This window comes from Corylus avellana, chromosome 4, assembly GCF_965113065.1.
Source record: "Corylus avellana chromosome 4, dhCorAvel1.hap1.2, whole genome shotgun sequence".
Classification (NCBI taxonomy): domain Eukaryota; kingdom Viridiplantae; phylum Streptophyta; class Magnoliopsida; order Fagales; family Betulaceae; genus Corylus; species Corylus avellana.
The window spans coordinates 4,500,279-4,513,291 of NC_142493.1; the positions used below are offsets into that span (position 1 = coordinate 4,500,279).

Here is a 13,013-nt window from a genome sequence, read left to right on the forward strand (position 1 = left end):
TCGAATTCGCCACGAACATGGCCGACAATAACTTGAGAATCACTCCACACTTCTACAAACTCTGCCTCTAGTTCTCGGGCTAAACCGAGCCCAACTATTACAGCTTCATACTCAGCTTCATTGTTAGTAGTCTTAAATTCCAATCTTAATGAACTCTTTAACTCTCTTCCATCTGGTGTGATAATCACCACCCCAGCTCCGCCATTTTTCTTAGTAGAAGATCCATCCACATAAATCACCCATGTCCTCTCTTTCGGCCAATCCTCCTGGTCTTGAATGTTTGTGAATTCTACCACAAAGTCTGCAAGAGCCTGGCCTTTGACAGCACTACGTGAGATAAAATGGATGTCAAACTCACTAATTTCGATTGCCCAGTTAACTAACCGACCAGATAAGTCCAACTTCCGGAGTACTTTCTTTAATGGATACTCGGTCAAAACATTAATTGTATGAGCTTCAAAATATGGTCGAAGCTTCCTGGAGGCAATTACCAAGGCGAAAACAAGTTTCTCCAACTGTACATATCTATCCTCGGCACCATGCAATGCTCGGCTGATGAAGTAAACTGGCTTCTGAACTCCCTCTTCTTCTCTAATCAAAGCTGTACTGATCGCGGTTGGCGATACAGCTAAGTATAAATATAATACTTCTCTAGGAATAGCTCGGCTGAAAAGTGGTGGACTGACCAGATACCTCTTGAGTTGCTCGAAGGCTTGTTCCCATTCTTCGGACCATTCGAAAGCTTTGCGTAAAATTTTAAAGAATGGTAGACACTTATCTGTAGACCGAGAAATGAACCTGTTTAAAGCTGCGATTCTTCCCGTCAATTGTTGAATTTGCTTTATATTCTTTGGAGATTGCATATCCAAAACTGCTTGGATCTTCTCTGGATTTGCGTCAATTCCTCGGCTGGACACAATATAACCGAGGAACTTCCCAGATGAAACTCCAAATGCACACTTTGTGGGATTCAACTTCATTTTGAAACACTTCAACGTCTTGAATGCTTCCTGTAAGTCTGTCACATGATCTACCCGCAGCTTGCTTTTGACCAGCATGTCATCGACATAAACCTCTATGTTCTTCCCGATTTGTTCTTGAAACATCTTGTTCACCAGCCTTTGATAAGTTGCACCGGCATTTTTCAAACCAAATGGCATGACCTTGTAGCAATACAAACCTCGGTCAGTGATGAAGGTTGTCTTTTCTTGATCAGATGGATGCATGAAGATCTGATTATAGTCCGAGAAGGCATCCATAAAGCTCAGCAACTCATACCCTGCTGTTGCATTAACCAACGAGCTGATATGAGGTAATGGAAAACTATCTTTTGGGCAAGCCTTGTTAAGATCGGTAAAATCTACGCACATCCTCCATTTCCCAGAGGACTTCTTAACCATCACCACATTAGATAACCAATCAGGATAATGTGCTTCTTCGATAAACTAAGCTTTAAGAAGCTTGTCTACCTCCTCAGCAATTGCCATGTTTCTTTCAGGAGCGAATTTCCTCCGCTTTTGTTTTATTGGCTTGGCTTCTGGGTTGATGTTCAAGTGATGAACAATATCTTTGGGGTCAATCCGGAAACCATGCAAAGACTTCGAGGTTTTGCCACAGAAACCGAACAAGAACTTCCTTAACCTTAGAAGTTAACTGAGAACCGACCTTCACAACCTTTCCCTCAGCTATTGGTACGTCAATTAACGGCTCGGCTGGCTCCTTTCTCAATGGCATCTTCCAATCATCACCCAAATTGCCGATTGTCAAAAGTGCTGACTTTGGACATTTCTTCAAAGATGTATTATAACACCTTCTAGCAACAACTTGGTCCCCTTTAACCTCACCGACCCCCTCGGATGTTAGGAATTTCACTTTTAAGTGATAGGTAGAAGTCACTGCCCTCAGTTGATTCAAAGCTGGACGTCCGATGATTATATTGTAAGCTGACGGTCGGTCAATTACCAAAAAATCCACCATGATAGTAGATTGTTTAGGGGCGGTCCTTGCTATGACCGGAAGAGAAATCATTCCAATGGGTTGGACATGCTCACCTGGAAACCCTATCAAGGGCGATAGGAAGGGCTTCAATTTCTCTCGGCTAATGCCCAATTGTTGAACCACTGTCCAGTAGAGAATATCAGCCGAACTGCCATTGTCCACCAAGACTCGGTGAACAGCATGATTAGCCACCGTTAAAGTTATCACCAATGCATCATCATGTGGTATTGAGACTTCTTTCGTATCTTCCTCCGAAAACGTTAGAACGCTCGGTTCTCGCTTCTGGATCTTAGAGGGTTTTTCAAGCACAAAGATTTCTTCCATTCTTGCCGAACTTGATTCACCTCCACCAGCAAGGCCTCATGAGATAGTTCGGATCTCACCAACTATGGCTTGGTTCTGGGGATTCTGATGTTTGCTCTGTGATATTCTCGGCTCATCACGCCTCTGCCTTTGGTTGCGTGGTCGATTATTGTTCTGACCCGACTGATGACTCTGATTGTCCTGAGGGTTCTTCCCTTTGCCATTTTCCTCAGCTAAAAAGTTCAGCAACTTTCCATTTCTTAGAAACTTTTCAATCTCGAACCGAAGACTAATACAATCCTCGGTTTGATGCCCGTTATCATTATGATACTCACAAAACTTCTGAGTGCTGCGGTTTTGGGGAAGAGACTTCATCTTTCCTGGCCATCTGAAGCTCGGATCCTTTCTAACCTCCATGAACACCTTATAAACAATTGTATTTAGGGGTGTCCATCCCACATATTGTTGATGCTGATTTGGCCGGGGCGGTAGATCAATCTTCTTCTCCAGAGTCTTCGGGTTCTGGCGGTCTTTTTTCTTCTTTTCGACAAAAACCCTCGGTTTTGTCATAACTGGACCAGCAGCAGGCTTACTCTCGGCAACTTTAGATTTCAACAACGCCGAGATAGTTTCTTCTTGATTGATGAACTCTTTAGCTTTGTTGTTGAACTGTCGTAGATTTCCTGTTTTCGGTTTTTTGGCTAACTCGGCCATTAAATGTCCTTCAGTCTTTATACCGTGCATTAATGCTGATAGAATAGTCTGTTCATCAATGCTTTCTATTGTCAGTTTCTCACGATTGAACCGTAACATATAATCTTTCAGGGACTCGTTTTCTCCTTGTACGAGAGATAATAGATATGCTGGGTTCTTCTTTCTTCTTCGAACGGCAAGAACTGCTGCCAAAGATAATCAAAACTATCAACAGACTTAGGGCTCAGACTTCCAAACCATTCTTTGGCAACTCCCCTTAGACTCAAGGGAAAAGCTCGGCAAGCGATTTCGTTAGGAGTTTCATGAAGGATGATGTGAGCTCGGAAACTTTCCATATGGTCGGAAGGATCTCCACTTCCGTCATACTCACCAATCTGAGGAACCTTAAAACTACCGGGCATTAGAAATCTCATCACCTGATCAGTAAAAGGTAAATTGGTGTGTTGCATAAGATCCTCGGTGGCAGACCAATTCTCTCCATTTTCAATTACGAAAGTCATTTTTTCGTACTTCTCCTTAAGGTCTTCGATATCTTTATTCACAGCAACTTCCGCAGGTTTGACATGATGTGACCGACCATGATGGGAATGGCTACACTGGGAATAACTATCATGGGTTTTGACATGACTGGATTAGCCATTGTGTGATTTGCCACTAAATTGTGAACCATTGTTGGGCCTTCGTTAGTGAGAATTCTCTTTGGTTCGAGCAGTATGATGTCCCCCTCGTATTGAACTTCCAGTGTCCTGACGAGTTGATTGCTGGCGGGTGGATGGTGGTGGCTCCCTAAGAGACTTCTCTTGCCTTCTCTTTAGTGTCGAATCTTCTCGAAGAGGTGACCTAGAGACGATCTCTTCATTTTGTTTCTTCATTGCTTCAATAGATTCGGCTATTCTCTTCATGAAACCTTCCAACAAGGCTGTTTGGGGATTTGGATCGTGTGATGTTCCAGGAATATCTGGGGTAGGATGTGGAGGTGTATCTGGGTGTGGGGGTGTGTTCGCCATATCGGAATATTGAGAGTAGTAAGAACGGATAAAAATCGAGATTCCCACAGACGGCGCCAAACTGTTTAAGCAGTTTTCCGAATGATGATGTGGAATGGACCCCGTGTAACAGAGGGATCAACCGAGGAACTTAATTGAGTATGAAAACAAAGAAAAATTATCAAAGTTGCTGGCGTTGTCCGGCCAGGGAAAGCTCCGATGCCTAAGTTAGTCACAGTGTTTAAGAAGAAAATAACTTTGAAGATTATAGGTCAGATAAAGGATATGCAAGATATTCAGTTTTGGAAGGTAAAAAGAAGTTACCGAAATAATGAGAGGGGACCTCCCTTTTATAGGCATCGGGTTGCACCTGTTCATTTAACACTATGGACTTTACCGAGGGTCTACGTGTCAACAATATATTGGAAAACAGTAAATAGGACACTTATGTTGATATATCTAATATTCCGAGAGTGATTCTCGAGATTTAGTATTCATGGAAGGCTCGGTTCTAACCGAGCGTTATATACCAGGCTTTAGTGGGCCTAAAATAACCAAGTGTAAACATGATTAACAGTAAAAATGACCGAGTTACAAGGATGGGCCGAGAACTTGTTTTACCGAGCCCAATCTCAGCTGATCCATGACCCAACATAAAATAATATCTAGATAGGAGTAGAATGATACAAGTATACAAGGAAAACACTAGGAGAACCTAATATTTCTCTAACATATATATATAGTTTAACAGTATTATTCAGATTGCACTTAGTTAATTTTTATTTTTTTTTTGAAAACAAACGCGGTGTCATTTAATTCAAATCATACACTGCAGGGCTAAAGCCTCTGCATGTAAGGATTAATATTTTGTCATAAATTACAAATTCAGTATATATATGTTTCGAAATTCAAAACATAAAAAATATTAATAAAGTCTAAATAAATAGATGTTGGTGGTGTTAACGGATTTACGTACACCACGAATCTAAATCAATAGATTCAAATTTTAATACCCTTACAAATACAAATCATGAATCAATTAAAAGTAAAACATAATGACAATTGTATTGTAAATAAAATATGATAAAATAATAACTTTCATTACTAACAAACTTATGATGCAAGAGAAAGAAATGGTTCACGGCGATTATTATCCGTTCGCATTTTCACCCATAAATTTTATTACTTAGGCAGTGTGAAAAAAAAAAATGTCAAGTCCCCGCCACTGTATTAATCCAATCTACATAAGTATAAAATGTTTAATTTTTTTTTTTAATATAGGTATAATACATTAACATTACATCAACAAATTCGTAGAAAAACTCAATTTAGACCGACAACTAGCATGAAGTAGGTTAACCTCAAAGACCAAAGTCGAGCAATAATTTAAATGGTAAAGTCCTCTTAACCCTCTCAAATTATCACCCCAAAGACAATCTCCCCCCAAATTATCAATTACGACAATTTACCCCTCAAACTATCAAAACAATGACAATATACCCCTAATGCTAGTAAAATGACACAATTACCACTTTAAAATTTTCAATAAGACAAACATATCCCTTAAAATTGGAAAAAAAAATAAATATATTTAAAATTTAAAAAATAAATATTAAAATATTAAAAATGTTTGGGGGTGGCCAGGGCCAAGGGGATGGTCGAGCCACCCCCAAATGGCCGGAATGGGGGTGGCGAGCCATCCCATGGCCTAATGGGGGTGGCTAGCCAGCCCCTTGCCCCAAATGGGGGTGGTAATGAGGGTGGTTTCAACCACCCTCAAAGGGTCCATTTGGGCCAAGGGGGTCCGGCCACCATCCAGTGGTGGTTCGGCACCCCTGGTTTAATTTTAAGTTTTAGTTTTAGTTTTTTTTAAAAAAAATTTTATTTATATATAAGTTTTAGTATTTTGTTTTTTATTTTAGTAAGGGTAATTTCGTTATTTAACTAGCATTTGAGGGTACATTCTCATTATTTTGGTAATTTGGGAGATAAATTGTCGCAATTGATAGTTTAGGGAAGAGATTGTTATTAGAGTTGTAGCATGAGGAGGTTAAAAGGACTTTACCCTAATTTAAATAATTAAATTCATTTGAATTCTTAGACATATTTTCAAAATTGCTTCTCATTTTGCTTGTGGATCAATCACCAGCTCAATTGCCAACTCAATGGTTATATACCCTGCTATAATGAATAGAGATTTCTGGCTGCCATGAGGCAGCCGAGCCTCAGACAATTTACCTTCTTTTTTTTTTTTGTCCTTTTTTAAAATTAAAGAAAAGAGATATTAAAAGAGAATTTAAATTTGAAATATTAGCACCAAATTTAAGGTATTAGCACCAAATTTGAGGCATTAGCACCAAATTTAGGATAATCAAATCCCTTTTGGGTGATACTATCCTTAAAGGGTTAATCTTCCACCCCTAAATTTTAGTTTTGAATCCAAAAACAAGTTTTGAGGCATTAAAAACTAAATATTAACTCATAGAAATTTAACTAACAAAAAAAAAAAAAAACAAATATATATATATATTTTTTTAATATATGTCTGACGTGCGACTGCCAAAATTTGGCAGCCGCATAGCAAGACTCTGCTATAATAGTATTAATGAGTACGAGACTCCATCTATTAAGGAGATAGAAATATTAATTAAATACTAAGTTTAAATTTTTTTTTATTAATTTAAAATATAAAAAATTAATTAAATAATTAAATTCACATTTTCTTTTAACTTAAACTCTTTTTTCTTTCATAATCGGGATATTCGATACTTCACCCGACAATATTTTCAAGACACCGTGCAAAGCGCCCTTTTTACACGGGATGGGTAAAGCTCGAACATTCATTTGCACTCAATTTAAACTTTTGGAATGATATAACCTCTAGAGCACCAAAAACTCTAGTTTAAGAGAATCATGAAACCATTCTATCGTTGCTCGTACTCATAGGTAGGAAATTTGGATCCTCTCCTGTTCAAATTTGGTTTTCTTTACTTTTTCTGTTTTTGAATTTATTTTTATTTAAAGGTAGTACATTAAGTTTGACAATATTTCAAATAATTTGTTCATCCTATTGGAGGTTATTTAGAGCAAAACATTGACTAATTATTTGCTTTTGATCATGAGCAAATAATTAGACGCTAGAATGAAAGGAATGATATGGCGGAGAATTTGGGTCTGCTTTGTCCACACCATCAATGTTCCTCAGCCAGCAAGTTTGGTTTAAAGAAGCTACATGCGCCGGAAGGTTGTCTATCACATTCTCATATTTTTTTGGGAAGTATACGTAAGTTCGGCCTCATGTATGCCAAGCGTGCCTTCGTGCATTGGTACGTGGGTGAGGATATGGAGGAGGGAAAATTCTCCGAGGCTCGTGAGGACCTGGCTGCCCTGGAGAAGGATTATGAAGAGGTTGGTGCAGAGTCTACTGAGGGTGAGGATGATGAAGGGAATGAGTACTAAGAAGATTGATTTTGCTGTGGGTGGTTTATCTCTTATCTATTTGCCTTTCTGATGTTGTGTATCTGTGGAACGAGACCCTGTTGTTTGTGTTAATTCTACTCGGATTGTGATGCTACTACTTTTACTTTTTGGTACTTATTATGGTTTAGTTTTTCTTTTCTCTTCATTTTCCATGAATGGCTGGTGAATTGGCCCAAAAATGTGTCAAACCCGAAACAGGGCTTCAACTGCCGCATCATATTTGGCACAAAAAGAAACACGTTTCAACCCCATATCTCTTCATGGTTTTCAGAATCTCCCCCACAATTTCGAAATTTCCACTGTTTATGTACTAAAGGATCATTGTATATATGCCAACCCAGTGTCTCCGTGGGGAATTTCGTCGAACAATTTGTGAGCAACACATAAGTCTGCATCCCACACTAGGCTCTCAATGAGCGAGTGCAATCGCCTCATTCATTCAACAACCATAACCGTTTTCACTACTTAAATAACTATATATCCTTCTCTTTTTCTTTATCTTTAATACCCAGTATTAAAAAGCATACAATCTTGTCAATTCAACCATACCCATTTGGTAAAAACTTCGATTTTAACAGAAATAAGCTCAATTATTATTATTTTATTTTTTCTAATTGAATTTGGAAAAAGGGTTGCAATGGAAGATTTTTCTTACTCTTGATCCGAAAAGAAGAGAGCAAGGAATCCTAAATAACAAAAAACCAAAAAAGATGTGAACCCCCTAACTATAAACCCAAAAACACTAGAAAATGAGGCAAACAAGTATTTCGATCATCTTAATAGGGCGGCATATAGTGGTAGTAAAAGCAAAAAGGGCACAGATTAAAACGAATCTATATGTAGGGCTGGGCACGGGTCGGGGCGGGGCGGGGGATGGGCTTTTTTCCACCCGACCCGCAACTTGCGGGTTTAGATTTTTTCAACCCGCCACCTGAGCCCAATGACCAAGATCCGCGCGGGTCGGGTATTTGCGGTGCGGGTTTAATAGCTGCGGGTCTTTCGGGTTTTCGGGTCAGGTCGGGTTTATTCACATGCCATTTTTGTAATCAATTCTTTCTTCGTATAATTTCATCTTTTCCCAAGTACCAAACAGAAAAGAGAGAGGGAGAGAAACCCAGCATAATCAGACCTTTGCAAGTTTGCAGAACTTATTTCACAGCTCATATCAAAGTTTTCTAGCACAGAGAAGTACTAAAAATATGATAGAAATACTGAAATACATATAGCAGATTCTTGAAAATCTAAGTTCTAACCCTCATTTACTCCAACCAAAAAGAAAGAAAAGAAAAAAATATAAACAATTCTTTCTTCATATAATTTCATCTTTCCCAAGTACCAAACAGAAAAGAGAGAGAGAGAGAGAGAACCCTTCTGATCTGAGATCGAGAGGCGAGAGTGAGAGATCGAGAGGCGAGATTCGAGAGTGACTCAGTGAGATGGGTCCAATCCGATGGCAGATCGAGAGGTGGGAACAGAAAAGAAGAGGTGACTAGAAAGGAAATAGGAAGAAAAACAATATATATATATATATATATATATATACATATAATATAAAATAGTGCAGAGTTGCAGAAGATCCCACTCAGTACTACAAAGATTTAAAGAGAGGGGGAGTGGGACATGCATGCGTATGATTTAATCAAGTCTCAAGTCTGGGTAGCCTGGGTGAACCACCGTGAAGTCGCCGAAAGGGAGAAAGAGAGGCTGAATCCTGAATGAGTGAATGGGATACGAAGTTAAGTGTCTAGGGTTTCCAAAATTTGTTTTTTTGGGTATTTTAGGAGCAGGGCGGGGCGGGTACCCGCATAAAAATTTTTAGTAAACACGAAACCCGCCCCGCCCCGACCGGGTTTGATGTTTTCAACCCGAACCCGCGAAAATATACACTGAACCTGCACGGGCCGGGGCGGGTCTTCGGGTTGGGCGGGTTTTTGCCCAGCCCTATCTATATGAACCTCCACTAGGAAACAACATCAACCATCGGAAGGAAGTTGAAGCAATAAAAGCACCATTAGAGCCTGAATCGAGGACTCTAAAATAGAGAGGCACCAACACAAATCTAATTACAAAAGTTTCAACTAAAAAGATAAATTCACAAAACAAAAGGGTGACAGTAACCCAAACACAAAAGCAACATAAAAAAATTAACAAAAATTATAATAATAAAAAATGCCATTAAAAAACCAAACATAAATAAAGCGGCAAAAAACCCAAACTGGAGCATCATTAGTGGAAGGCGCGGCAAGGAGGCGGAATACGTCTGGGCACGTGGTGGTGCGTTTGAGGACGGGAGCGGCGGAGCTGAGCAGATCTAGCCAAGAAGGGAGTGTCAAGAGGTGTGATGCACAAGTGCATGATGGAGCATGGGTGGTGAGTGGAGGTGCGTGGGTGGCGGGGATGGAGAGCTGAAAGGCTGGGGAAGGCAATGGAATTGCACATTGCTTGACAGGAGTGGCTAAAGCGAACAGATCTGGCTTGAAAGAAGATGACGCTAGGCTTGGCTATGTTGTGGAACTTACGATGAGCAAAGGATGGGTATGGTGACGCAGTATAGCAGTGGTGGTGGCACGGAGGAGAGCGGCAGTACAATTGAAGAGGGAAGAAATGTTAACGTGAATAGTGCCGTTGCCTCTGCCCCAAGTCCTAAGAATGAAAATGATACTGCTGCTGTCCAAGGTGTAGTGCAATTCCACTTGCCAAATGAAGATCACCTTCCAGCTGTCAATCATGCAAGGAAGGAAATGAGTGTTGCTATCAATAACCTTGTAGCCGTTGGAGATACAAAGAAGGGAAGGAGCCTTGCTGTCAATCACGCAGGAATGGAAATGAGAGATAATTCATAATATTCACTCAAGGAAAGATTTGTCCTATTCAACCATCATAATAAATGGAATTTGTCTCATCAAGGAAATATTCAACAGAGAAGCTCACCTATGGGAAATACTTGACTAGCAAATTTTATTAATTGACAATCCCACAATATGTGGAATTGTCTGGCTGTAAATTATATCTTGTCTCATTGCTTTGTCTTGTAAATCACGAATCACATCCCTATATAGTGGTGTACATATTACTGTTTACCATCAATGAAAATTTCCTCTCCTTGTTAGAAAACTTTCATGATATCAGAGCATCCATAGACCTACATCAAATATCGATCCATCAATCCATGGCTTCCAGAAACTCTACTTCCTCAGCTGCAAGCTTTACTCTTCCCACCTTTCCTCAATCCAATCTCACCAAGTTACAAGATAGTCATACTTATATTGCATGGCTAACACAAGTCTCACCTATATTGAGAAGCAATGATCTTATTGGCATTGTCGACGGGTCAGAACCATGCCCCACCAAATTCATTCATGATGATCAAGGGAAAGACACCTTGAATCCTGATTATATTCTTTGGACTAAGAAGGATCAATACCTTCTTAGTTGGCTAAATACCACCCTTTCAGAGAAATTGTTGGCTACAGTTTATGGCCTTAACGCTTCAAAGCAAGTTTGGACAGCTTTGGCAAATAGATTTGCCTCACATTCTCGGTCTAATGTTGCAAACTTGAAGAGGCAACTCCAGAACCTTCATCAAGGCTCCAAGAATTGTATGAAATACCTACAATCTGTCAAGTCTTGGGCAGATAAGCTTGCAGCTGTGGGCAAGCCCATCAGGGATGATGAACTGATCACCTTCATAGTAAGTGGTCTTAATCCTATCTATACCCCATTTATCACCTCATTTTCTTTTGCTACACGTGATAAGTCCTTTAGCTTTGAGGACTTTCATGATCAGCTTCTCAATCATGAAATGCTATTAAATCAACAGCACACCTCTACCTTAGACACCCCTGCCATTGCTCTGTACACCCAAAAACCAAGAAACAAGCCCTTTGCATCCAAATTCAAATCCTTTCAAAATATGGGATACCCACCTCAACAACACCATTCCAACCAAAACATGAGAAATTCATCACAACAGCACAACTCCAAATTCTCCTTTCACCCAAATACCCCTACTCCAAAAGGACCTGTTGCAAATTCCTCTGCTTCACGGGTGAGACTTAATCAATCAACACCCAATAATATTTTCAGCAATGTTTCAAGGGCCCTATGTCAAATCTGTGGAAGAAACAATCACCAAGCTCTTGATTGTTTCCATAGAATGGATTACTCCTATCAAGGGCGCCACCCTCCTACCCAACTTGCAGCCATGATTGCTCAAAGGAATGCTGTAGTAGAAGATCAACAATGGCTTGCAGATAGTGGGACCAACACTCACATAACCAATGAGCTTGTGAACCTAACTCTGCAATAGCCCTTCCAAAGTGATGAAACTGTAGCAGTGGGCAATGGTGCTGGCCTTGCTATAGAGAACTCTGGTTCCTCCATCTTGCTCTCTTCTAATTCTAAATTTCATCTTAAAGATGTCCTTTATTGTCCTCAGGCTACTGCCAATCTATTATCTATTCAAAAATTTTGCCACGATAATTATTGTTATTTTAAGCTAACATCCACTCATTTTTATGTGAAGGACACACGAACCAGTGCATTGCTTTTGAAGGGCAGATGTGAGAATGGCATTTATCCTCTTCGCTTCCACAAGACTTCTCTTCAAGGAAAACGTGCCCTAGCTGCATCTTTTACTGCTTTCATAGGAATAAAAACTTCTTCTATTGGCTGGCATCTTAGATTAGGACACCCCTCGTCTGATATTGCAGCCAGAGTTATTAAGAATTTTGATTTACCCTTGTCAGTGAATGATCTCAATAAACAATTTGTTTGTGATTCTTGTCAATTAGGCAAAGGGAAGCGTCAACCTTTTTCTAACTCTAATCGTGTTTCCTCTCACCACTTATTTAATACACACAGATGTTTGGACCTCACCCATTCCCTCTGTCAGCGGATGTAAATACTATGTGGTTTTTATTGGTGATTTTTCACGCTTCACATGGTTTTACCCCCTACATAACAAATCTGAGGTTTTTGACACTTTTGTTAAGTTCAAACTTTTGGTTGAAAACCAACTATCCACCTCTATCAAATAGCTCCAATCTAATGCAGGTGGGGAGTATACCTCCTCTCATTTTCAATCATTCTTAATCAAAAGTGGCATAATCCATCGAAAATCATGTCCATACACATCCCAACACAATGGATTGGCTGAAAGGAAGTCACGCCATATACTTGAAATGGGCCTAACCCTCTTAGCTCATTCTCATTTGTCCAACAAATACTGGGTTGATGTGTTTCTAACTGCTGTTCATATAATCAACCGCCTACCAACACCTCGTCTGGATCATTTATCACCTTACTCCAAGCTGTATTATAAAGACCCCGATTACACCAAATTTCAAGTCTTTGGGTGCAAGTGTTTTCCCCTCCTACATCCATATGTTCACCATAAGTTGGAGTTTCATTCCAAGCCTTGTATATTCCTAGGCTACCATCATACAGGGTTTAAATGTCTAGAACCTGTGTCCAACAAGGCTTATCTCTCACGACATGTTATCTTTGATGAGAAGTCTTTTCCAGCTAAGG

General features: G+C 39.8%; 1 protein-coding gene across 1 annotated transcript; it reads right to left on the reverse strand.

Moving 5' to 3' along the window:
- Positions 1-2,358: 2,358 nt before the first annotated feature.
- Positions 2,359-3,515, reverse strand: LOC132177880 (uncharacterized). Its single transcript, XM_088515479.1, has 2 exons — positions 3,245-3,515; positions 2,359-3,200 (listed from the first exon to the last, which is right to left on the reverse strand). Exons 1-2 carry the CDS (start codon positions 3,513-3,515, stop codon positions 2,359-2,361), a joined length of 1,113 nt encoding a protein of 370 aa, XP_088371605.1.
- Positions 3,516-13,013: the final 9,498 nt, after the last annotated feature.